The sequence below is a fragment of the Callorhinchus milii genome, unplaced genomic scaffold (genome assembly GCF_018977255.1).
Source record: "Callorhinchus milii isolate IMCB2004 unplaced genomic scaffold, IMCB_Cmil_1.0 Scaffold24, whole genome shotgun sequence".
Lineage (NCBI taxonomy): Eukaryota > Metazoa > Chordata > Chondrichthyes > Chimaeriformes > Callorhinchidae > Callorhinchus > Callorhinchus milii.
Genome location: NW_024704765.1, coordinates 8,625,742 through 8,653,451, shown reverse-complemented (window position 1 = coordinate 8,653,451; position 27,710 = coordinate 8,625,742). Strand labels below are relative to the sequence as shown.

General features: G+C 39.6%; 1 protein-coding gene across 2 annotated transcripts in view; it reads right to left on the bottom strand.

Moving 5' to 3' along the window:
- The window catches only part of prkcz (protein kinase C, zeta), a 126,194-nt gene that overhangs the window by 5,762 nt on the left and 92,722 nt on the right, over positions 1–27,710 (bottom strand). For both annotated transcript variants that reach the window (XM_042343535.1, XM_007902106.2), the window contains one exon: positions 10,166–10,281. In XM_042343535.1, coding sequence (XP_042199469.1) covers positions 10,166–10,281 — 116 coding nt within the window. The remainder of the gene's footprint in view (positions 1–10,165; positions 10,282–27,710) is intronic.

Genomic DNA, 27,710 nt, shown 5'->3' with positions numbered 1-27,710 from the left:
CTTTGTTGAGATTCTCTTAAAATGTTCTTAAGAGTGCCACTCAAAATATTCCTAAGACAGTGCAACCACTTGTAGGAGGAGGTGTGCTGCTTTAGTTCCACATGATTACTGAGGGCATAGTACAATACTTCAAGGTCCACTCTTCTTCGACCTGTCGAAGATATAAATCGGAGATGCACTTGGCCATTATGAAGAGTTTTTGTACAGCACTTACTTAGCTCAATCACTCAACCAGCAAGGGCTCTGGCTCACAGAGTTTATGGCATGTCAGCCTGGCTCTTTTAGCACTCTCACCTCTGAATCAGAAAGCTGTGGGTATGAGCCCCATCTCAAGACTTTATCAGCTCATATTCTAGGTTGATACTCCAATCTGGAGCTGGAGGTGCATTGGATTGCTGCAGGTGCTCTTTTCGGAGAAAGAGGGGAAGCAGGAGGTTGAGAGGGGAGAAAGTGGCGAAGAAGATTCCCATTCAGCGGTCTCCTATCTCAAAGACTTTCAGTACTAACGAAATGTGTGAGATGGTTTTGTGTCCTGTAGAAATTGTAAATCACCCGCTTTGACAGATGCAGCCAATCCAGCTCCTATAGGCATTTAGTATAAAACACTAATGAGGGGGCATTCTATCTAGCTCTAGATTTACTCTATTTATGTAGCATTTCAGCGTGTCCAGAATTAGGTAAATAGTTGGATTCAGTCTTAATTTTGAAACCGTTTTTTCGGTAGTAGTTAGTTTTCCGAGATGAAAGGCACTATATAAATGCAAAGCGTAGCATATGCTCTGTGTCACAAGTACAGGCGTTTGAACTTTTCCCTCGTGGTCGACATCAGCCCAGTCACTTTTAATGTTCCCAATGTTTCCCTTCGTGTTAAGAGAACGCTCAATGATTGCAAGCAAGTGTGTGACTAGGAGTGACTGATTCTCCATTTACCAGTGACAGCAATTTTAACTGTGTCCTCTACTTACAGAGATGGAATAATTAACATCCAGAATTGCAGAGATGTGCCAATTTGAAAGTATTTTTGCAGAAGCTTTATCTTTCACTTGGCTGTCCCCATAGCGACCATTAATGCAGAACCTTCGGAGGATTACAGTAATATTTTTGCAGCAGTGAAAGGTACTGAAGGATGCTTTGTGTGGTTTCCTATTCCCAGAGTGAGGCGAACCGTACAACTTGTTCCTCGTGAGTTGCAGATAGATCCAGAGGTGGAAAGAACAAAAAGCTACTACAGACATCTCAGGTGTTCTTGTGTTGTAAAATACATTAGCCTGGGAGATTAAACTGTGCTACAAAATCACTGTTCGATTACACCATAAAGAATGCACTCACACGCATTGATATGGCACTCTGTATGGCCATCAGATGCTAGAGTAAAACAGAAATGTACTGAAAACCATTCCGTCAACAAAAGCTCAGACTGATTTTGGCCCTTTCACATTGGAAAACTGTCTCCAAGTGCTTCAGAAAGACAATAGGGAGCACTGAGCAGGAAGGAAAATGTAAGGGAGTTGACCAAAGGCTCTGTGAACAGATGTTTTTAAGAGTTATAAAGGCAGGGAGAGGAAATTTTAGGGCATAAAACAAATCTGTAAAGTGCTGTGTAGGTTAAATTGATAACTGGTTTAGAGAGTATGATGGAGTCCTGGTCAATGGTTTATTGTTTCAGCCCTTCAATAACACGTTCAAGTGGGGTGGTTGGATGTGGGCTTGTGCTTACAATAAGTTCCTCATCTTGGCTGTGCCCTTGTACACAGAGTGTAAACTGCATAGGCAGAGAGAGTATTAGCAAGCAAGTTCACTCATGCATTTCCTTGTGGCTGGACGAGGGGTATTGGCACAGGCCTGGGAGCAGTCTGCTTTCCCACACTCCCAGCCAGGGAAAGTTACATGGCGCAGTGAGAGTGGGGGAGGAAATTAGATCTTAAAAATAGAAAGGGGGGAAAAAAGGAAGGAAAGTGCAATTAAAGTTTTACATATAAATTCTTGCTAAGTTCCAACAACTATTAACTTTTCACTGGCCAGTTCTTCCTTACAGAAGCTCAAACTTCTGTTTGCTGATTATCTTTGTCTGTTGCTTCTGTTCCTCAGTGAGTGATCTTTGTTGCTGCGCTTCTTACTGAATTTAACCCTGAAAGCCCTGTGAACTCAGCCCTCAAGACCATCATTTTAAAATGTAAGATAATGAGTAAGGTAGGAAAATTATTTTAAAAATTCTATCTTAATTCGCTGTGGGACTCTCACTGTGGTATATATGAATCATTCACCCATTAAAAATGAACCGAGTTACACTAGAATTTTGGATTTTTCCCTCCTCTTTTCCCGCAAACCCATGACGTTTTTTTCCTTCTCCTGGATTATGGTTTCACAGACATTGGTCTGCCCTCCCTGGGACCCTGTTAAGTGACTTTTTCGTGAATGAGCTTTGGGAGTCAGTGTCGGAAGGCCTTTTGTGGGCAGGGACATCCCATCTGAGCCCAGTACTGTTCTCACTGGCTGTCAACATATGTACATTTCCAGTATTGATCATTGGAAGGTAGTTAGAAGCTGGAAACTCTGACTTATCTTCCCCTTGGTAACAAGGGGACACTGAGGCCAATTGTAGAGCCCTGTCTGAGCTCAGCTAACTCTGCATAGAACATGGTTCAAATACACTACTTCTTACACTGCACACATAGCTACTCACTGCATAAATACACTAAACCATTACGGGAGCCCCAATTGTACAGTTTTAAGCTGAGCCGGGAAAGTACTCGATTTAGAACCAACCGGAGCTCGGCTGCTCTGTGATGCAACACCAAGAACCCTCATATCAGGATGCCGCAAGTCTGAGTCCCTGAGCTGATACTTAAATCTTCCAGCATAAATTAGTTTCATTACCAGTAAAGCATTCTCCAGGTAAGTGGAGAAACTGACATAGCCTCTGTAGAGTACAGAATAGGTCCTGGCGTTAGCTGAAGAGTCTGTGGCCTTAAGGGTTCCTTCCACCCTTCTGGGTGGCTATGCAGGGTGTAAATCCTTATTACATTTATACGTGGCTTATCCATTTTACCAGATTACGAGTTTACCTCTGTTAGATTCTAAACCAGAAATGGCTGGCACAGCAGATTGTAGCAAGTCAGCTGAGTGTGGTATTTTAAGATGAGGGATTCCAAAGCCAGGAAATAGGTCAGCTTTTCTTTGATGATTCGCAGCACAGGTTAGATGTAGTTTACAGTTTCCTCTTCGCTGCTCCAATAATATGCTAATAACCTTGTGGAAAAGGAGCATATCTTTATTCCACAAATAATTTGTGTTTTTCCCATTGCCAAAGGGTGTTAACAGAAAAATCAAGGGAGAGGTATAAGAAGGAATTGCTTCATTAAAACTGACTATTTGAGGGTGGATCAATAACATAATTTGAAAGGGAACTAGGTAAGTACCTGAAGATTTTAAAATGTTTAATGAATATAAGGAAAGAGCTGGAAAGTGGATTTTAAAAGGGTATTTTCAACAACAGCAGTGGCATAGATAAGATGGGTTGAATAGCCTCCTTCTGGACCGAAGAGTCCCGTTTTCTGTGTAAAAGTGCCCTCAATGTACTGGCATACCGTTCTTGTTTTGCACACCAGCCATCCTAATCATCCCTGAACAGAACTGTTGAATGATCACAAATATGGATTCTATTTATAAGACATTAAACCGAGGTCCTGTCTGCCTGTTCAGGTGGACGTTAAAGATCCTTGGCACTACCCGAAAAGAGAAGGGAGGTTATTTTTCCTGGTGTCCTGGCCAACAAATCCCCCAAATCAAATTGGTCACTCACTTCATGGCTCTTTGTCGGATGTTGCTGTGCGTAAACTGGCTGTTGCGTTTCACCCACAAAACATATTCAAAACCACTTTACAGTATTATCCTGTGAAGCGCTTTGAAACGTCTCAACAGCACAATAAGGTGTTACATCAAATGGAAGGATTATAAGGACTATTATAATAATGAAGCCTTGATATTGGACTGAACTGGAACAAACTCCATTGAAAATCAAAGATTTCTAGATGACTTCAAATAAAATGCAGACAATGAGGTGCTTATTTTCAGTGAAGTTACTGTGACATATTTTGTGCATTGTACTCGCATCCACTGGGAGCAGGATTGTGCCTATCCAAACTAATTTCACTTAGCAGCTATCAGAGAGACGAGACATTGATTCCATCTGTCTGGCCTGGATTTTAAGCACTGCATTTTCAGCAGGATATTTGGCTGAATACAGAAGAGATGGAAATATTTCATTTACAGTAATGATCTGGCAGCTGCACCAGACACAGAAGATTAAACGACACACACAGACACACGCAAACAACCGTTTCTCATGTCATAAAATTAAAGTTGAATCCTGATAAATACATCCCGTTTGCCAAGCAATTATGTGGACACATCAGAAACTTGTTTGCAAATGGAGTGCAGTATTTCACCATGGCCAGATTTCATTCTCCGCTACTGATTGAAATAAAACCCCTAAAAACTCCAATCAATCTTTTTTTTAAACAAATATCTAGGAATGCAATGGTTATGAACAAAAATTAATCATCTGATACTGACTAACAGTGAAACTAGGCAAAGGCTTGGCAGCATTCCGTGCACTAGGTATTGAAGGTGTAAGGAATTCAGCGAACTGACATAATCCTAACAAAAGTGTCTTCTTTTTAAAAGTACCTTCAAGAAGATTAATTAATTCTGGATCAAGAACTTTTTGTGAATGTTGCTTTTTGGCAGGGAAAAAAAACATACCTCCTGAAAAGTAATCTACCTCATTACTGGATTTCCAGTTACAGGTCTAGAAAATCCCTACTGGTCAGCTCAAGGAAGCATGCAGAGAGCTCAATGTCAGCCTGCCGGCTTGTCTGGGAGAATGGGGGAAGGATAGTGTGGATAGAAGATGTGCCTGGGAATCCTGCCACTGTCCTACAAAGAGGACTTCAGGACTGGCTCCACTAGGGGTGAATTCAAAGTCATTAGTTAGTGCTCCATAGTGTTTCTGTTTCAGGGCTGGAATTTTAGCCTATGTAAACACGAGGTGCACTATGGTTCCAGAATGCTTGGAGCCATGCAATGCGAATGTGACATCTCGAACGCTCGCAGTGAACTGCCAAGAGAAACCCACAGCTCTGTACTAGAACAGTGTGTTTTGCTGCCCTACATTTGATGCCAGTGGCATGCTCTTGCAATAATGTTTAACATTAGCAAACTCAGCAGGAAACTGGTTTCCTGATTTTTTAAAAATCTAAGCCAGTGATGTGATCAGCCCATAAGAAACACCATAGCCTGGAGAAATTGATGTCTTTTTTTTAAAAAAAATCCTTCCCCTACTAAGGGCAAGGACAGGGGACCAATTCATCTCTAGCAGGCAGCTTGGAAGTGAATGTGGAAGGTGCTTTGTTCAGCAGCCAAGTGTGGACATCTGTGAAATAAAGGCCAATCTGCCTCACTGCTTCCTGTAAATCATTAAACTGAGAGAAGCAATCTGCAGCCCAGAGAGCTTCTTTCTGATGTGTACAAGGCTCACAGCAGAGCTCAGATTAAGAACTAAAAAAGAACACTCTTTTAATGACGGTGGGAAGCTTTTTCGTTAACCCTCTGGAGACGGCTATTCTAAACTGTATCATTCAGAATTATACAGCGCAATCGTGTCAACAAAGCCACGCCAATGTAGAAGAGTTACCATGATTTCTTGTGCATGTACATATGTGCAATGTGAGGGACGATGGAATGTTTTGTACCCAATTCTCATATGAAGCACTTTAGGGGTTGGGTATTGCACAGATCAGGCCAAATGCTGAACTCACATTGGATTAAAAAAAACATCAACCATAGCATGAGCAAGAACGAGATGTGAAATGTCTGTGAAATCCACACACCCTCTGATTCATATATACTTGCCAATCAAATCTACACCAGCGCCTCTCACTCTTACTGATGAGCCGTAGTAGACAGATGTACCAACAGTGTCTTAGATTTGAGCAGAACTAGATTGTTTCACCAGGTGTCTCTCCTCCAGACCATTCATCCCCTTGGAGGATATTTGTGCCAAGAGAACTGAAGCCATCACAGGGGATTTGATCATTAGTACCAAAAATTCATCTAACATCCCCCAAATCCATTTCAAAACCAAATATCTATCCAGCTTTTCTTTCAAAGACACAAAACAGGCCTCCCCTCCTTCTGCCTCAGTTGCTACAATCCTAGTTCTAATTCCCACACACTGTTCTTGGGGCCTCTCCAATACCTCAGTTACATGGTCAAAGGTTCATTTTGAAATTCAACTTCCATTTGTCACGATAAACTACTCAAACTGTCACTGCCAAAAATTATACTGAGTGTCAACGAGATCCACTTGAAAAAAGTCCACATAACTGCTTTGTCATTGATCAGTATAAAATAACAACTGGACTCATCATCTGAGCTCCCTTTGCTCCAGAACTGGTTGTCCCCCTCCCACTTTAAAAAAGTGATGTTCTCTGAAAGCCTACTGGGTAAAGGCCTTATGGACCAAACGATAGATAGTTCCTGGTCTGTGCTGAGATGGTGAGCCAGATTGATCTAACTTCCCTGTAAAGTTCCAGACATTACAAATCAATAAAACTACATTCCTTCCATCCCCTCACAAAATCACTCATCTCTGGAGCAATAGTTTGCGGCATTGCACAATGGAAGAGAACATGTTCATCAACACTGTTCCCTCCACAGTGAGTTCCCGATTTCATCTGTGAACTTTTTTAAATGTGAATTTCTAAAGAAACATTCTTAGCTGTGGATCTGAACTCTATGGATTTTTAAAAAAAAATCCAAAGAGAGAGTACAATTAATGCACTCTAGAAGTCACACCTCGATTGTTCCGTTTCAGTTGACGTGATTATAATTATCATTTGCATTGTGCATTCGACAACCGCAAATGGAAGTCATGGTTCGACAGAACTGACCTACAATAAAAAGAACTGGGGCAAGCTTTTAATTGTGCAGCATGTGTTGGCACTCAAACTGATATTAACTGCACTTCAGCGAACTGCAGTGCACACTAAATTCTCTTTGGCACGGTAGAATGGAGCGTAGATATTAGCGCAGCCGAGTTAATGTTCCACATTTTGTGTTGGTCCTGTGGATTTAAGTAGACATCAAAAGTAAACGCCTTTTTCTTTTTCTTGCAAGCTCAGTCGGGGGGGATTCACGGGACAAGCATCCCAGTGAACAAAACAGCACGTAGAAAAAGGGGAGGGTTGTGGCACTAACCATGGATGCAAAATTACGTCTTGCGATTCAACATTTATTTATACTGTGTAGGTGTGTGAGGAGACAGAGAGAGAGAAAAGCAGAGATAAGAAGCATTGCAGAAGATAAAAATATTCAATCATTACTGCACTTTCATTTCTTTGGAAGCAGGAAGTAAAATTGAAGGATTTCTACTGTTTTGCTGACTCTGCTTTTTCTAGTGATTCTTATGACTTCCAGTTAGCTCAGGGATGTGTCTACAGGCCTTTATGTGCAGCTTAATGTGGGAGGATTGCATTGGAGCTGCTTGAGTGATAAACCCATGTGGTGTCTGAAGCGTTTTGGTCTCTGAAATGATACAGGGCGGCATTTCTCAAATCACTGTCAATCTTCAAGTCGCTGCTTTTATAGTCTCCACAGTATTGTGCAAGAGTAGCCTTTCTTCTTAAATAAAAGCAGCTGATGCGATGTTTGATATTAACCCAGTGAAAAAGAATCAGGCTAGTATCTGAATGGGAACCAAATCTGAAGCCCCTGTAATAGGTGTTGACTGAAACAAATATTCAACGAAACATAATGATTTCTGAATTTCTGCTTCTGCTGCTTGAGCTTGTAAAGGGGAGGAATAATGCTATATGCGGCAGGATTTGAATAGATTGATGAACTAAATGATCTGCTCTTGCTCCACATTCTTATACAAAGTCACAAAACAGACTACCACTTGGTTTAACATCTTTACCAAAGGATGGAGCCAGCAACAAAGGAGCACTCAGGAGCACAAAGGACCACCCCATAGCACTCATTTGGAGCATTATATTAGACTGTGAGTTCAGAACCCCAACATGGGGCTTGAACCCACAACTTTCTGACACAAATAGTGAGCCATGCTGACTGGGGGATACAAGGAGGGAGAGACAGAAAGAGATAAGAAGGAGAGGTGCAGAAGATTTTTTAAAAAATGCATCATTATTTCACATCTATTTCCATGGAAACAGAACAGAGAGGGAAGCTTAATAACTACCTCTACTCTTTAATTCCACTCTCTCAGAGTGCAGGGTTAGGCAGCATTTCTGAGCCAGATTCTGATGAGGCACTTTTTCACTTAAGAAAACAAATATGCAGAAAGTTTTTTTAAAAAATGTTCAAGTTAATGATAATTCTTTCATTCTAAGAATTATGTTGATGACAAGACTCCCTGAGTACTAAATCTCATTGCATACTTGGAAACGTGAAACCTGATAAGAAACACAAGGCTAAAAGTTTGCTCTGAGAAATGTGAATACATTTTTCTACTGATTCAATTCTTACATCATCTGTTCTTGCTCATGGGAGTGGTAGGAAATGAGGAGAGGCATTCAGATCATCTGTGCTCTGAAATTCCACCCAGTCTTAATCTATAAGACTGTTTTCTTAAAATCTATGATCTTACAGAACTATGGAAAATTCTTAAGTTCATGAATAATAAACAATCCTTGCATTTGATATAGCGCCTTTCAAGTCAGGAGGACATCCCAAAGCGCTTCACAGGAGTTAGACCAAGGGTTAAACATATTACACATTCTACATTCTATTATAACCGTGCAATTTGGAGCAATATTATTTTTAATATCGATTTGCTACTCGGGAGGAATATCCACTATTCTTTGTGAGCAGTGCAGGAGGCTGCGGTTGAATGTTTGTGATGTGTGGACATGCGGAGGCTTTCCTTGATTACCTTTGGAGTCAATGCAGAAATTTCCTGCAGGGATTGAATTTGTTTGCGGTAGAGTTCACAATAGAATGCTAGATTTTATATGGTGTATGGAAGGAGCTGGTTTGATGGGCCTAATGAGCATCTCTCATTCCGTGCTTTAGGTTTTTATTATGAAATGGCAGCAGCATTGAATTATGAAATTAGCAATGTAAAAAATGTTACCACATTGTATATTATGTCTCCTTCGATGTGTTGTGTCTGTTTGGTGGCCTTGGGCAGAAACCCACTGCACACAGACTTAAAAAGCTTGATTGCCATGTCCTCAATGAATACCTTAACTATGTGAGTTGCTCCTTCTATTTCTATCTGTGATGGGATCACATTTTATACAGCAGCGTTTGCAGGGAGTAGATGTGGCTGTGTGCTCATATTAAAATCATGGAGGAATGCACTCAAGTAATAAACAGATTTATTGGAAACCCACATCATGTAATGTTTCTTTCCACTCATAAATGCTCCATAATTCACATGCGCCTGTGCTGCACGTGAACTATCATGGACAATTCATTCATGGGAAGAAACAAAAATCACCCCAATTGTGGTCCCCATGGATGGCCCTCTTCTCCTCTCAAGCAGTATTAATCAATGTTCCCAAATGATTTGCCCAGGTTGGTGTGAATAAAAAAAAATACTGAACACCTTGGAGACAGAAAAGACAATAAAAATATTAATTAAACTGTTAACTCAAAGAAGAATCACGCCCACGCTGAAGTGGACTTTGGAATGCTGGGCAAAAGTTGGGAGTCAGCAATGAAGTAGGGATGTGCCCACAAAATTTACAGTCAATTCACTTTACAGTATATTCTGTGAAGCGCCTTGAGACGTCTTGAAGACTTAATAAGGCGCTAGATCAAATGCGAGGATTATTATGATTAATTCAGCCAAGTCTTTACAACAGATCTCAGCTCTCGTTGCTTTTTTGAAAGAAAATCAGCTTTGGTTCTTGCTCTTTAGCTTTGCGACCATTTAAGATTGCACATTACATTTGAGATAGGCTGTGATACTCATTCTAAATAGCCTGGAATAATTCACGATTGGGGCTTATACATCAGGAGGCAAGAGGCAGAGGACACCTTGTGGAACTGTCTCCAAAAGGAGGAAGTGCCTTTCGCAGAGGTGGTAAGAAATTTGGAACAAAGTGATCACAAGGTATTTACGCACGAATGCACTTACTCATCATCTGGTGTGAGCTGAACAGGTTCACTTGTAAACTGTGTATCGAAGTTTTCCAAACCGTAGTCATCGGTGATTTGTGGTTTGAAGTGAGGAGTCACCTGCTTCTTCTCCAGCTGAAAGAGAGCACAAGGATAAATTAAGACCTCTAAAAACGTTTCACAGTGACCAGAGGAAGACGGGCTGGAAAGCAACCAAAAATTCTGAATTTAAAATGAAGTGACAATATATTTTGAGCATGAAATACACACTCCAGTGACCGCTGAATTTTAGCTAATCGGGACCCAATTCAAGTCTCTTCAATGAGGTGAAACTGCAATACTGTGCCCCCAGACAGAAGAAAAATGAAATTCAGTCGATTGACTTCAATGGATGAAAAAAAACAAAGATTAAAACCAGATGGTTGTAGGTGTAGCCAAGGATTAATATTATTATTATTAATTCTGTAACTATAATGGTAACCTTCCAGTTCACTGTGGTTCTCAGCCTTTGTTTGATGTGTCACGTAATATAATTTTCCCTTTTATACTAATCCTTGCATTTGATATGGGTGACTTATTGTCGAGACATCTCAAAGCGCTTCACAGAATATAGTGTAAAATTGTTTTGTGTAGTTTCTTATCCAATTGTCGCCTCTCAACTCTACCAATCATTTCTTTGATGGTATCTCACTGATCACCTCAGTAAGTCCAAAAGAATGCAAATGTTGCTGTTCCCAACATCAGTGCAGGTAATTTGCTTTGTACATTATCAACAGGCATAGTCAGTGAGAATAACAACGGACTCATAATGTAGACCTAATTTGGTTGCCGGAAGCACAAAACCAAGAAAGTAAAATAGCAACGGGGTGCACATGGGTACCAGATTTCCCAAACTATAATCCACACTCCAGCAACATTGCCATAGCAAACAGCCAATGGTAATCTGGGAGAGTGCTGCGTAGGCAGTAGCACTAGTATGAGGCTCAACTGGCAATTCCATTGAGGCTTTTTGGAGTGAAGCCGATATGAAGTGTTACTACAAACAATGATTCACACTTCAAGACATACCAGAGAAGTGACAAAACCTATCATACAGGAGGCCTGGTCGATCTATCATTGCCAGCCACGGCTGGGGTTTGAAACTGCGGGTGGTGTGAAGGGACAACCCTAAGTGCTATGCTGTCACCTCACTTCATAGAGCTTGTCTGATCTGTGAGAGTGTAAAAGGCAGCCAAATGTAGGAGCTGGTTTACAACTAAAGGCCTGATGATGTCTGTCCAAATCAAATCTCGAGTTACTTTCCAGGATAAATGTCCTGCAGTATAACAGTGCTCCACACGGTTGATGCCACGATAAATATTTGAAGAGGAAGAATAGAAAGGAAATGTTGATTAAACACCAGTTGATGAGGTAGTAGCACAGGTTTAGGCTCAATTACCCAAATGGCATCCTACAATGCTTCTACAATTATGATTCTATAATTGACTTGCTGTCATAACAATATTGCTACAGTCACAATCAGTTCTGAATCCAACCAAAGATTCTGATTATCATTTATACTGAAAACCACTTTGTGTTGCTTCACATTGACAGGTTTAATACATCCCTGATTGAATTACAGCCTTACAATTTCTCCTTCCCCAATATCCATTGTTCCATCACCCACTGTGTGCCGACAAACACTTACTTGTGTGACATAAGTACCTATCTTATGTGCAGCAACTACTACTGAACTCAATGCCTTTTTCTGACAGTCAGAGTGAGTTTCTAACAAATGGGAATCACTCCTACCGGAATTCCACATTTCTGCTGTATATGTATTGCCCATTTTCTCCTCTCCTGTCAGAGCTGACTCTTGCTGGGTTCTGGTTTGGCAGGCGTGACTATAGGAGAATACAATGGGGTCCAATTTGCAAACCAATGTGTGTATCCCATATCTTTGCTGATGCTCTGTAACTCTGCTCAGACACTGAATTTCACAGAAATCAAAGATTAGTGGATGAGCGGAGATCCGAAGAGTTAGCCTGAGATTCAACCAGAATTCCATTTCCTTCACCTGCCATCCTTGTGGCAGGTTTTCTGATGCCCAATTACTGGCCAATTTGTACCATAGACACCCAGTCACTGGATTGAAACACAGTTTAAGTAGGACACTTCCAGACAACAGTAAGGAGATGTTCATCGTAGGATGTGCTGGATTCAAATCCAAGTGTCTGAATTTGACACCTAGCCCATTGCGCCACAATAGTCTGGTTCCCACGGTTTATAAGCAAGTTGTGTCAGTAGGTGTTATGCAGTTATGTATTATTTTGCATTTTTTAAATTTAAGATGGAGACAGCTACAATTTTCAAAAGATTAAAATGCCTAAATGCCTAAACCGATTTATCTCTCGTTAATTTTGGGCTCTGGTTTCCGTGAAACCCCAAATCTACTTATCTTTTCAATGCAGAGCATGTATGCTCTTATGTAAATTATCAGCACGTGTTCAATCCAAGACTCCATTACCACACTGGTGTTAAGTATGCTCGTGCCTCCCTACTTCTTACTCAACAGTAAGAGGCATCGGCAAAAAGCATTCTAAAAGCAAAAAGGCACTCTCACATACGCTGTAAGATGTATTTTTAAAACGCAGCTCTAAATGTTTTTTGCTATGGGCTTATTTGCTTTTGAGACAAGAAAACAACGTAGTGTGTTTTCAGTAGGTTTTTTTATATTAAAACATATCCTTTTCTCTTTCTTTGAAGTCTCCCACACAATTGCATCAAGATCTGTCTTTGCCCTCATCTTCACACTTTGTGAGCAGCCAACATAAAGCTCGTGGGAGTCGCTTACCAGCTATAATATTTTTCCCTTCTGGAAATGCTGGTACATCTATACATTACCTACTCACTGCTACGTCAATATACTACTGAGGTCAAACTCCTTCTCCCTCCAAATGAGCCACAAACATGTTGTACCACCTGTGTGCAAAACTAGAACACCATTGTTTCTCGTCTCGCTTTGGGATGGTAGACTCAAAGGAGTTTAGTATTGAAGCTGACAGTAATCATAACTAACACTAACAGTTGGAAACTACCGAAATAATCCTTTCCATAGAGCGTCTAGTTTCACACCTGGGGTGCCACTTGTACCATCACTGCCCTACAAGCTCAGCTAACTCAACTAAGACCAAGGATCAGTACAATCTCCTGCTCTGTATGGCTCAGTGACATATCAAAGTGGTGCAGACTCAGCAATTCATTCACACAGCTGATCACTTCTCCACTGGGATTCTCCTGTTGTTCTGTCAATGTCTCCTTTCCACTCAATTACGGAAGCACCCTGAGAGAAACAGAGCAAGCAGTTTAAATATTTTACAACTGAGATTGTTTGGAGAGGAGATTTACAGGAAAGCTAACTGTAACCGCAAAGCCAACTTGAATGGAAGTTAATCGAAGACAACCAGCATTTTCAATAACTTGCTGATTGGATTGTTAACAATTTTCTATAAAGATGTGAGTTCTAAAACTTGTAGAATGGTTTCAAACTAAGTCACACTCCTTCTCTGCCAATGTGCTCAGCGTAATTGGTGGCTAGTGAAAACGGTAGCCGAAATGGGCAACATGAGTGATCACTCAGCAGTCTCTCAGCAGGAGATAGCACCAGGTGCATTAGGTGCAATAGAAGTTCCTTAAATAGATTTTGAAAAAAGCACACATCAGAGAGAGAGAGAGAGATAGAAAATGTTCTCACTAAAAAAAAACCTTAAGTGTTCTTTATTGCAGTCATTGCTGAAATGGAATAAAAGTGAGAACCAACAAATTAGGAGTTTTCTACTGGTAGGGGGGGGAGAAAGGTACAATGTGACTTCGGAGTTTACTATACTTGAGTGTACCTGTTACAAGTAGCTTGCTTTGCATGCTTTGTAGAAGCTGCAAATTAGTGCGGGAACATCATGTACTAGGGAGGCAGTCAACAAAAATAATGGAAAACATTGTGCTCTTACGTCAAAGATGGAGAAAAGAGGCCATCAAGAGGATTTGCAAAAAACGGCAAATGTAGCCGAGCTTGAGTGAGTGGTTCAGAATTCATTTACCGCACCACAAGAATCAATTTACAGAGCCCTGCACACAACAGCATCTCCAATGCTCCATTCATATAATACCACCTGGGTCACAAGGACTTGCTTCAGAGCCAAATAAATCATTTGCATCTTCAAAACACAGAATTCTGTACAGGAAATTGATAAGAGAAACAGAATTAATCCCTCCACCGTTCATGTGTAAGAGATTTAAGTAACAGAACACCACTGATCTCACCAACTGTTCATAATGGTTTTTACGGAAACTAATATATATGTTTAAAGCAGTCAATTTATTTGACAATACAGTGTGTGTTAGTAAATTACGAAAAAAATTCTACCCCCATATTGTTAAAGCTGCAATATTAATTTCCCCATTGGTTCACAGATCTTATCCAGTGAATAGCTGAGCACAGGCATATAGACTCGGAAGTCCCAGATTTTGACAGTTTCTTTGTGCTTTGTCTCCTTTTCTCCTGAAAGTGCTGACTATTCTGCGAGATTGGTTCCAATTGGCACCTCTAGTACTTCACCCAATGGACAACATTACGCCTGAGCCAGCAGCGATTCAACATAAGGTCATTATAGTTAAGTAAGTCCTCTTCACTCAGTCCATTGGATAGAACCCAGGAATCCAGAGGTTAATGGTGTCACCCACAATTAATGGCCTGTCTGAGAGATGAGCAGATGCCGCAATTCTAACCTAAAACTGTCTGGTCTTTATTGCATAGTGTTACACAAAGCAGTGCCCACAAGACTATTGAGAGAGTTAGGTCCAAGTTTAATCCCCAATCTGAGTTATCTGATCTAAGATTAGGCTGCAGTGGACAAGTAGGGAGATGGTGTTGAAGATTATAGGTTTAGGAATACCTTTAACGAGTGGATTTTCCCCACTGCATTCATCCCCTCTCCCACTGTTGAGAATGATGTGCTGTCTCCTTCATTTCAATTCTTCAGAGGCCCTCCACAATTGCTCTCTATCTTAGCATTTGCCCTGCCCTAAACCTTTAGCTACTGCTATCTGTGCCCGCCAAGATTTTAAGAGGCATTTGAGTGATAGGTCAGGAACATAAAATCATGGAAAAATAGTTACAAAAAAATGAGTACATAATGCAGTACATTGTTCTGCCATAAGATAATATTTATCATGAATGATTTACGCAGAACTACTTTTGTTACTTGGAGACAGCCCAGAATGTCCTGAAATTTTAAACCAAAAGCAGTGGTTTCCCATTCATCTGCTCACAACAGATCACTCATTAAAGAAATGTTCCCTTGGCAATCACATTAGCCATTGATAATGCACTGGAAATAAGAGACCTAAACTAAGTGCAGTGGTCTCTGAAGACACAGCCGTATCTATGCTTACTAATGTCTCCTACGTGTACAGTAAACATCAGGTCACCTGCATCTGCAGAAAGAAAAGCCTCTCAGTAGTTTGGTAAAATTAATTTCTGTGTATGGCTACAGTATGAACAGTACGTTAAGGATCTTTCAGGTACAATACTTATCCATTGAGCAGACCCTTCATCAGAACACTTGAACATACATGGTTTTGCTGTTCTGGCCCTCTGGACGGTACATCACATGCAACTGTCCCTAACTTACACTCTCTATAGATTTTCAGCCTCAAACAAAGCTGATGTATGAATACTGCAAAATCCTATTTTTCCCCCACATAACAGCTCCAACTTTGATTTGTGGCTCTATATTTTCACACAATTGTAATGGATCATCCTTGTCTAGAGTATTGTATATAATAAAGGTTGAAGTTAACTTATCTATTTTAGACAGACCATTTAATTTTGCGAAAAAACTTCAGAGAGAATACAGCAAAATTAAATGGGCCGCAGAAGATAGGGGTTATACAGTATCCTGGAGGTTCTGCTCGATTACCTTCAGGGATCAGCAAGTGGCTATACAGAATAGTCTCTCGGGAGGCAGAAAGTGAGGTCAAGCCTACAATAAAGTGGGTTGTGCAAGGTTTGTGGAACAGTATCTTAGTGGAAAGAAATAAAAGGAGTCAAATAACCAAGAGGAGGGCTGACAGAAAATTGACAAAAAGAATGAACACGTTGTTTAACTTTACAGACTTGGGTACGCTTAAACTTGTCAGCACCTCCGAAAATATTTCTTTGGAATTGTAATACCAGCGTGTGATGTTGAAGGAAAAGGACTGCAGACTGATTTCTAAGGTCAGCTACTCGTTTTAGCGCAAAAAACAGGGCTCCCACACATATTTGGGAGGAGGTGGCTGATAAACAAAACAAAAACTCAGAAAAATATCCCTAGGAACCTCAGTGTAGTTTTGATTACAATTCCCCACAGCCAAACCCAAGCCTGGGCAAAATGCTTTGAATCAAATCCAAAATGCTTTAAAATAATAAAGCAAATTCCATTTGTCTTCTTCATTCAACTGAACTCCACTTGCCAACAGTATGTGCAGTCCAACTGAATGCTGGTTACGCAACTGGGAAAGTACGAGGGATACTTGTACCCTATGAAACTTTCCAAGCAGAAAACACAATTTTCTCTCAGTGTGCAGCAGGAGTGGCCTGGCATCAGGCTATTCCCCCTGCTATGAATCATGTAAAGTAGCAGCTCTACAGTAATGGCATTTTCATCGTTTCCCATTATTAAACGTGGTTTATTTCATTTCAAGTTCCTTTCTCCGCAGATTTGTTATGCAAGACACAGCGCTCAGAACCTGTAAAAAGTACAGAATGCTTCTCTCCTATGCTATCTTGCCAATCCTAATTGACAAGTATCCGGAAATTGTTGATTTTTTAAAATACTTACACCCTAGGCATGTTTCTTTAATTTGTACTAATTCCAAATTTAATGACAAGTACTTAGCCCTGGAACTAAAATCTGACTGATAGCAAGGAAAATGACCCTAGACAAGGAGAACATAAGAATTTGCTACGAAAGAAGACCAAGGTCCATCCAGTTCGCCTTCCATCATCCTGGCAGATGCTTGACATGTTGTGTCCCAAACTGTACATTGTATCCTGAGATATTATTTCCTAACAGAAATCTGTCTTATTTGTTCTTGAAACAAACAACACTTTTGAGAAGAGCAGGAAGAGAAAGGAAAGTTGATTTTGGATTTTGACCAGAGCTTTGATCATCATCTATGAAACCTTTTCCCATTCTAATCAAGCCGATTAATTAACCAAGGTGTCAGGCACAGATTGTTATTGGCAGATAGTGGTTATCAAGGTTATTCTTTGGTTGTGTATATACTGGGCTGGTCTGCATGCGCACATACCATGCCACGTGTTTATTTCCACTTCGAACCCTGAACGCGACATTGACCTATATTTAGGTTGGAACTGCCACTTTCCTTCTTTGTGTTATTAATACAATGTCACATCTGTGAGGCGTTCTGTGAATGAAGAGCACAAGAAACAGATGCAGTTCAATTAAAACTTCAAAGGTATTTGTTTTAAATTTGGTCAAATAAGCAAAAGCAGCCCCTGTGATAGCTGGAGGTTAGTACTGTTCAAGCAGAGCTTCAGGAAGTACAACTGGCTGACTTAGCTCTCATTTTTGTAATTGTTCCACATTGGCACATCTCCTGTGGCAATGCAATAAAATAGAATTCATAAAACAACTTCTGAAAGCTCAATGACCCATTGGAGTCGAGCATTTGAGCCTTGCAGGGTCCCGAAGGAGTGGAAGTAAGGTTAGGAGTTTGTAGACGTGCAAAGAACTAGCATGCAAAAATAAGTATCTTAGATCTTCCATATTAGTACAGACTGGAACTAGAACTGGGGGAAAGAGGAATTAGAAAATAAGCACACGAGGAGACATGATGCATAAATACATTACTTTGCATTGATTTCCATTAAGCGCTATTAACCCAATCATTAACTCAACCGCTGAACATCTTCATATCCATCTGACCATCTGCCTTCACTATATATATTCTCATCCCCATTCAACTGTGCATCATCAATAAACAATTTCTGGTTTTAATCCCTGATCCAAGTCCTTCATGCAGACTGGGAAAAGGAGCGGTCCAAAGACTGACTCATGCATTTGCTTTGATTAGAGATAACTGAAGCATTTATTAATGTACACTCACACGGTTATTAAGGTTCAAGGAATTTGCAGGTAGAAAGGGTTTCAATATTTGCAACACAACAAACATTTTTACAATCTCTTTTGAAGCACTTTATTTAAAACTAGTTGGATCATAGTGAGATCAGATTAGACTCTTCTGATTGATTTGAATCATCAGTCATCAGATTGAAAAGGTACATCGTTCCTAGGTTAAGTGTTAAATTAGAGATTGACATCTCATTTGACTCACAGGATAGAGAGTCAAATCTATCCTTTCCAAAGGAAAAGCAGGTTGTAAACATCACATGGCAAGTGGCCTTGGAGAGAGACAAGAGATTGTGCTTTACGTAATCTGTTTGTTCGCAGGCTTGATGCCCACTGCAGCTGGGTGATGCACGAAATAAAAAAAACACACAGCAAAACAAGCAGGGAATGAATGTGTTTTTGCTACCCAGCAAAACACAAGACTGATCTACGTATGATATGTTGTGTCAAAGCCACCTGTACCTTCAAAGCATTGATACAAAGCCTTGCCAAATGTGAAAACACCTCCTAGCGAGAGAGGTGCAAGTGTTTTCAAAGCCTGCTTTTTTGTAAAAAAAATCAATTGAAAGGACAACTCAAACATTCTAGTAAATGGATTTGGCATAACTAGTGCTGTGTTTAATACGCTGCCCTGTAATACACCGATTTACTGCAGCAAAAAGAGAATTACTTCAACGAAAATTCGGTGTGAAGATAATTACATAGAATCTGTCCAGTTCATAGCTCATTTATGTCATTTAGAAGGTACACTGAACCAGAATGTCTCACATTCTTGAAGAGTTTTATTGTGAAATCTGCATCAACAGGTGCATCTTCTGTGATCACACACATGCACATGCTGTGTGTCTCACATCCAGCAATCATCAGAACTACATTATTTCAGCAAAGTAAATAGAACCTGCACTTTTATAGTGTCTTATGTCAAAAAGTCTTGCAGTTCATTTCTGTCAAATATAGTTACTGCATTCATCGGCAAATATAGCAGCCATGTGAGTCATTTTGTTTTAACTTAAGTGATTAGGATCGTCTTAAACTCTCTTGATGATGGATCACCTGCAATCCCTGTTGCAATCCAAACTGTTTATTCCATGAGTTATTTTGGAGACTAATATAGTAGATCTTGTGTACTGCTTGTAATTTTGTACACAATTTTTAATCCTTTAATCTGGCCTAACAGCAGTGGCCAAAGGATCACATAAAGCTATTTGGAAGTAATGCAGAGCATCCAAATTTCTGCAAAACCTTGCACTTGACTTTAAATGCAAAACAAATCATTTTGGATCCAATCTTATCAATCTTTTCTGGTAGAGCAGAAAATCCAGCTGCACAAGTCTATCAGTTTATAGCAATTTATCTTTAAGATGAATGATTATTGGTTTTGAGAGAAGTGGCAGTGAAACAGATCTGCCCTGTGGTCCAGCACTTCAGCTAAATGGAACTAAATTACACACCAGGCACAGTTGTGACAGTTATGAGGTTCTAGTGGTCGGCTATTCAAATTGGGACGATCCATTCACTGAAACAGTGCAGTCAATTTCACAGAAGCAAATGCCTCAGGCAGGCCACTCAACGGTATTCAGGAATCCTAAGAATACTTTAATACATTGATAAAAAATCAGGCTTCTGCAAAATTGATGTACAGGTACCGTTCTTAGAACTGGCAAATGATTAAGAATGACCCTTACATTTAAAGAGATTCCAGTGTTGTTTCTTAGCTTGGAAGAATGCAATTTTGTACACAGTACAGATCTTTAAAGATAGTACTAGTAGACATGTAAATCTCTCACAACCATTACAATAAAGATTTTCAATCTTTTATAGAGATGCATTTATTTTAAATGTAAATAAAAGGCCAAAATATGTGGGAACTTACAAACTATTACAAAAACAGAAGGTACCGTACATTGTGAATCCAATCATACATTGCCTTTTTTTAAAAAAACACACAAAAAAAGTGTTTGTATAAATTTCAGAAGATCCTAAAAAAACTGACAGACTAACCCATCCTCTCTGAACACATCAGAGTTTATCCCTGCTTTAATAAAGCAATCTTCAGCAGTATTAAAGGCAGAAATTGAGTGTTTGGAAATTCTTACCAACAATGCCAGCTGAAAACACAAAGAATAGGGGTGGTAAATTGCAGGTGCTTCATAAGCCTGACAATTCCTTACATTCTTGCGCCACAGAGAAAGGAAGATTGTCCTGTCACACAATTTATCCTCTTGTAAAAGGCAAAGCAAGTCCAAAATGGGGTAAATTTTCATCAACACTAAGCAATCATTTTACTTATTTGGAAAGGGGAAGCAATAATTATACAGGAAAACATTTCTCCTCTCATAAAAGGAGTTTGGCGGTTCTGAGGTTGCGAGTTCTCATTCAAAAGATTCAGGCAGCAACAGTGCGACAGAGAGAATGAGGAACACCAAGAACTAGAATAGGAAGAGAGGAAGTGTGGCTAACTGCAAGAATGGGAAACCTCGCAGGTAGAACAGTCAAGGGAATTATTTTTGGAAAATTACAACTTAAATATATGGCTTTACATTTCATTTATCAGCCATTAGAACATTTAGGTTTTGGTTGTGATGGGGCTGGAGGTTCTTGATCTCCTAAAGAATGGGCTCGCACCAGAAATCAGGCTGAAAGATTAATTGCATCTCAGGCCTATTCATCATCCACCTACTTTGCTGTGACATATGCTGCCTTGTGATTCACAGACAGAACCTGTCACACAGCAAACAGTTCAGCACATTTACAAGTCTACAGATCTGAAGGGCAAAAGTTTTCAGGTGCAAAATTGCTTCTACTACGAGATGGCATGGCTATTTTGTCACATAATCCGGAAAAATGGAGGAACTCTGCAGGTTTGTTGAGAATTAAAGTAGGTTGGATTCTGGTTCAACATGGGGTAGGGAATTTAAGGGTGTAAAGGCGTTGTCAAAGAGATGGGCTTTTAACAGGCTTTTTAGAGCTGGGAGCTTATTTAGGACTGGTCAGATAAAGAAATATAATAAGATCTGTCTTATTAAAGAGAATAAAAGAGAACAGAACAAGAAACAGAAAGAGAATAGAACAAGAAATAGGAAACGTGCAGATATCATGAGTAGATGCGGAGAAGGAACAGGATTTTTTGAGTGTCTTGATAATTTAGTAAATGTTTTCAGTCAGTGTGGCACTGAGTTGCATTTCAAAGCGTTGACGAGTTAAAGCGCTTATTCCATCCTTATACAGATAAGTGATGAGATTGCATTTGAGACATTTTATGCATTTCTTGGTCAACTTGAAAAGGGAAAGGAAAAATCATTAAAATGAAGAGGGCAAGTGAGAGGTGCAAAAACACCAGAAGGAAAATGTGAAATAGCAGAGAAGTAACAGACAGCAGAGGGAGGAAAGATGGAAACCACTAGAGAAATGGCAACAAGCAGCAGACTGTACAAATGAATGCTATAAATATTGTAGTGCAATCATATTTAAATATTTGCATATGCAAATAATTAAAAACAAAGTGTCAAACTGTTTGCATACATTGGTTTGCTGTTCTCAAACTAAACCCAGTAAAACATACAAAATGTAAACGATAAACCAAATAATGAACGGGGGGAAAGAGTAAGAAAGCTGTGTTGCCCAGGAACAATCTGATCTTGATGCACGAAACTGCAATACCCAGATGAACAGAAACAAGGTCAATGCAGGTAGCACAAGGACTTAAGGGGTTTAAAACAAAAAAAAACTTAGTTCGAAGGGGCTACTGAGTGTAACTCACCAAATGATTCTCCTACTCAGTTTCCACCAACTACATTTAGGAATCACTTCAACATGTTGTTTCCGTGAAAATGCCGTATAAATGCAAGATGTTGCTCAATGTAATGCTAGGAGCAATATTTCACAGAAGCAATAGGAATCTATTTCAGTAATCCGGTTATTAAATGTGAGTTAAAATGATTGAGAAGTTATTTGTTCTAAACAGATCAATAAAGTGCAGTAATTTTATTAGAATATCCAGTGAACCATGGTATCATTAGTACCCTAGAAGTACCTAACGTGTAAAGGACATAATACAGTAATTTTCTACCATTAATTGGCTTTAATAACCTAGTTCTATTACTGTCATTTTAAAAGCTATGCTTTATTGCTCCTTTGACAGACTATGTATAATCTCCTTCTGCTTTGCATGCAATAATCTTACCCAGCAGGGAAGAGGATACTCAGTGGGTAGCAATGGCACACCGTGATTATCCCTGGAGCGATGAAGACCAAGTTCTGAAGGTCTTTGTCAAGAGTGGGATAAGCAATTTATCCCACAGTAATCCATGGAGCATTCCATTTTGATACACGAGAATTGTGTTTTTTTAAAAAAATGAAAAGCAAATAAAATACACTTTACAAATATCACTATTCATTTACTTGAAATGGGAACAGGTTAAATGGTTTTACGATTCATAGCAAAGAAAAGCAATTTGAAGAAGACCTAGGATCTTGATTTTTGCCGCACACTGTAAAGCCAAGCTTCATGCTAATTTCCTGTGAACTGACCGGTTCTCAACAAGTGCAGCTGGGTGAAGATGAATTGCTAACACTTGCTCCTAAGCCAAAAGCCCATGAGCTGAAAACAGCTGTTTGTTGAATAGAAATGGACAAAATACTGTTCTCGCTTCCAAATTTTGCAAGTGTGCTCATTACCTCTGTCAACGACCTCTGAGAAGTATTTGATTCAAAGTTACGTGCCAATAAGGGGTTAATCTTTTTCCATCTTAAAACTCTTGAGCTCCTTGGTGAACTAAGAAATCTCAGCGTTGCTAGGTTGACAATTAAATTGATGGGTGTGGGCAAAAATCAAATCTAGTACATAAAAACTGGGCCGAGAGGAATAGAATCTAATTGTAAGGAATGGGTCATTCCACTGAACCACTCTGCCACAATTACTGAAAGGAAATGTTCTAATTTGGAGCAAAGGCCTCTACCATGCCCCCCTCAAAGCAGGTAATTAGACTTCTCTGAGCACTAAAGTACCATGCAGAAAAACGCCTGTGATCCCCTGCAGGTGGGGAAATGAATGGGAACCAAATTGCAGCCCTCAGTTTTGTCTCTGAATTGAAGAAGCATGAAGATGATAAAATTAGTACTCTAACAACACACTGGCTTCCTTCGCCTGACCATCTCCCTGGCTCCTCTTTTCACACCAGGTGCGAAGAAAATTGATAAACAATTGTGCGTAGATATACGCAAACGAGACAAGAGGCTTGAAATTAACTGTATTAGACCGTACGTCCATTTTGTCATGAAATTTAAGAGAACTCAGAATTAAATTTTAATTTGAAAGCTGGCTTTCCATAGTTAAAACGTGGCTTTCAAATTAAGTCAGAATTTTTAAATTTTCCACAATTTATGTGATCTTAAATTAAGACAAAATGATCCCACAGCCTACGACTAAAACACAGAATTTCGGGTTAAAGAACTTGTGAAAATTAATGATTTTTTTGTATCAGCTTCGGCTAATGCAGTATTTATTCCAGTGAAGAACATTTCCCTTCTACTTTTCAATACACGGTGCTTCTTGCCACACAACAGACAAAGGTGATCGGCATCTTAGCTTGTACCTCTACAACACTGATTTGAATAAGTCACAAGAGGAATACTGATTGATTTGCCCTACAATTATCTATCTGGCTGAACTGCTCATCTCTGATCTCTGGGGTCTAATGTGGGATTCCTCATTAAACAAACTGAGTGGGGACTCCTGCTCAGGAAGTACCTCATGTTGACCTTGTGGGAACTCTGCTGTGAAAGCAGATTGTGTTGGAGCAGAATTCCTGCAAGTCAGTGCGACACACTTCTGTTAAAAATGATCTTGCTACCCCCCCACATTGTCCCCCAAAATCCCATTGTTGCTAAAGTGTGCTGGTGAGCTCATAAAATCTAATGCCCAATTACAACTCAAAGATGGCCTCATTAGCCTGAAAACCTGGAGGCTTCTGGTGTGAGTAACTTCCTAGTCAGCTGTCCCAGCATTCAAGTTGTGAGTGGAAATTTAATACGACGACGGAATCTGACTTTCCAGTTGAATCTCAACTTCGATTGCTACTTTACATAAATGTCTGCAAGGCTATTCTATTTTAAAGCAGGACAACGCAACACTCTCACGACAACTGTTCTGATCTTGACCATTGAATTGGAGGAAGATATATGATGGTGGCTAGACATCTACAATCAGGAAGAAGTGGAAAACGAGTAATGATGACAAAGAGCCATGAGGAGAATGATTAATTTAAGACACAGGAGAAACTATTTTCCTATGATATCATGGGATGTTTAGGGTCCACTGTGAACTGGCAGATGGGATAACAGGCTAATGTCTCATTTGAAGGACAGCACTTCTGATGAGGCAGTCCTTCCTGCTACAGCACTGAAGTCAACCTGGTCTAAGAACTCAAATTCCAAAATGGTGTTTGAACCCACAACCTTCTAACCCAGAGGCTGTCAACTGAGCCAAGCTCACAAGAAGTAATTATTCCCACAACACCAGAAGCTCAGTGCCAGATCCCTTCCTTTATCAGAAAGAAAAATGGAACCTTTCAGCTTGCGGCACAAGTAACATACACCGGGCTATAAGCCTTGAAAGTCTCTGCAAAGTTTTATTTCCTTCCCAATGACCAACCATAAAATTATCTTAGTTCTGAGTAAAAATCTTGCACAACAGTGCTTTGAAGCATACAGCTTAGTTACACGGGATTAGGGAGCACAAGACTTAAGTTAATTATGCTTGTTATTTTGCAAATTAAAAGTCAAGTGTGGAAGGGTTTAGTCATCTGTGGTAGGTAGTTTTCACTGTAATCTTCTATCCATTAGCATAATTAAATGTGGGACAACAGTTGTCTTGGAGCACATGGCAAGGTTGAAACAAAAATTTTAATGGACCAATACCAAGATCATATTACAACTGAGTCTCGTACTATCTTCACTGGACATCCAAGTATGTGGGACGTCCTCCCGATGTGAAATAAACATAAATTAGTACTGTAGTAGTTTACAATACTGGTTAGAATATCACTTTCAGATTCTTGAAACATATCAACCGTGTTAGTGTCCAATAGTCATCTTAAGTCTTAAATAGATAAAATTGTTTTCTGTAATCTGTACACAGATGTTCCAGTTACCAAATAACTTTGTTACCTAAATTGACAACATTATTGTTGAAAGCAGCTAAAAGATGATTAATGTGAAATCAACCCCATGGGTCCTTATTAATATTCATAAGATTAACCTCATTGTTAGAGAACATTCATCAAATATGACATTGGTGGTGATGGAATAAAAATTACTGAAAAGCAAGCAATACGATAAATGATTTAATTAATTTTTTAATTAATTAGCCTTTTCTCATAGTAACGCACCAAAAAAAAATAATTTTGTAAACTCAAAAATGAAAGTGAGGACCAAATGTTATTGATTTGTTACATTGATTAAATTAAAAACTTTAGTGATCAATTAGTAGATTCCTAACATTCTTAGTAAAACACGTTCTTTATATTTTGAGCAATTCCTGGTCATATCGTAACAAAATAAAACCTTAACGACACAATGATTGGAGCTAAAGGAATTGCAATTTCCCCAGGTGTGTTACTTCTGCTAATATTGTGATTCAAAAACAATTGATATTGCACGAGTGAATTCGAACTTTACTGACGGTATTAACACGTGTTAATGCGGACTGAGATGGTTAGGAATAATTTTGTTTTAAAGTGATATCAAAGCAAAAACAACTTTTTCAAGCCTGTGAAACAACACTGGCAGGAGACTACAACAATAAATTACATTTATACATCGCCTTTCACGTCAGGAAGTCATCGCAAGACTATTGTAAGGAGCTCCAAGAGTTCACCTGGCCTTACTTTAAACTATACATCCAGCAGTGATCAAGACCGCGTTTGTATCTTGTTCGCTCTCCTAACTGAAAACTCATTCACTGGAGCACCTGATTTAAGTGAGAAATCTAACAAACTGAATAATAGCTTTCCTGCAGGTAGACTCTATCACTAGTTTAGATCCAATAGGCCTCTTTCAAGACTGAATTTCAGCCTTACAGACCTACATTGAAGAATCTGAAGGGATCTGTCAAGCAGCTCAAGAGAATGCAGACAAAACATTGAATGGATGAATGGACCATCTACAAACGTTTCTCAAGTGAGTTCACAATAAATTGGGATATTCAGCACCTCATTTACACTGCTAGCTGGATGCCTTATGAACCCAGCGTCTACAACTGCAGTCTTCTTCTGTGAACAATATGGTCAGGCCGACTTCAGCACTGAGAAAGCATCCCAGCTATTGTAGGCATGTTTTATGATGCATTTGATAGTGAGAAGCAGCATGCACATCACATGGACCGATACCTAGTGCTTTAGTAAACAAATTTTGGAGGTCCAAAAGTAAAGACCTGCCACTGAGCCAGAAAACAAAATTCTCAACTGGATTCATAACCGGACCCAAAAGTGGCACATTAAACAATTCAACAAGATGATTCTTTTTATTATGGTTAAAATGTATTAGAATTTAGAGATGCCCAATAAACAGCTTTTAAATGGAAAACCAATCTCCTTATAGATGGTCCAAAATAATTCCTGTCTTCATACCAAACAGGTAAATCTTTGGAAGTGAAACACTGGGTTAAATAAATAATAATAATCCTTGCATTTGATATAGCACCATATCACAACTTTGAGACATCTCAAAGTGCTTCACAGAATATACTGTAAAGTGGATTGACTCTCCACTTTATAGATGGGGGGGAGGAAAAGGGATAGATGAAAAATCAATACCAACTTGGTATCTGCACTAAGATGAAATCATTTGTTTGCGGGGGGCGGGTGGGGGGGGGGGGGGGGGGAGGAGAGAGGAAGGGTAAGAGAAGGTCTATTCATTTCATGGTGGCGAGTTGAAATATATGCTGGTCCAGAAGTGGTCCAATGTGATCACGACAGTCAATAATTCAATGTACTCTAGTTGCTTTTTGTCTTTAGAACTCTTTTGTTAGCCAGATTGTTATTTTAAGGTCACAGCATTCTCCACCTCCCCCACAGAAACTGGAATATTACCAACAAGCTCAACAGCAGTACCTTCTTTGCAAACTGGTCCCTAATCAAGTCATGCACCTCTCCTCGGGCACTTGCTCCCACTGTTACATTCATTACTACAAGCAGCACTTTTCTATTCCCTGTGGTGTCTGCATTAGCAGAAATGACACCGAAAAAATGTAATAATAGAAACTGCCTTTATAAACGTAACCAGCAGACCTAAAAAGCACCTTGTCTGGAAGGTGTAAATATATTTTCCACCCAAGAAGTAATGGTGAAAATAGGCCATTATCCCAGAACTACATTCTGTTCCTCCTAAACT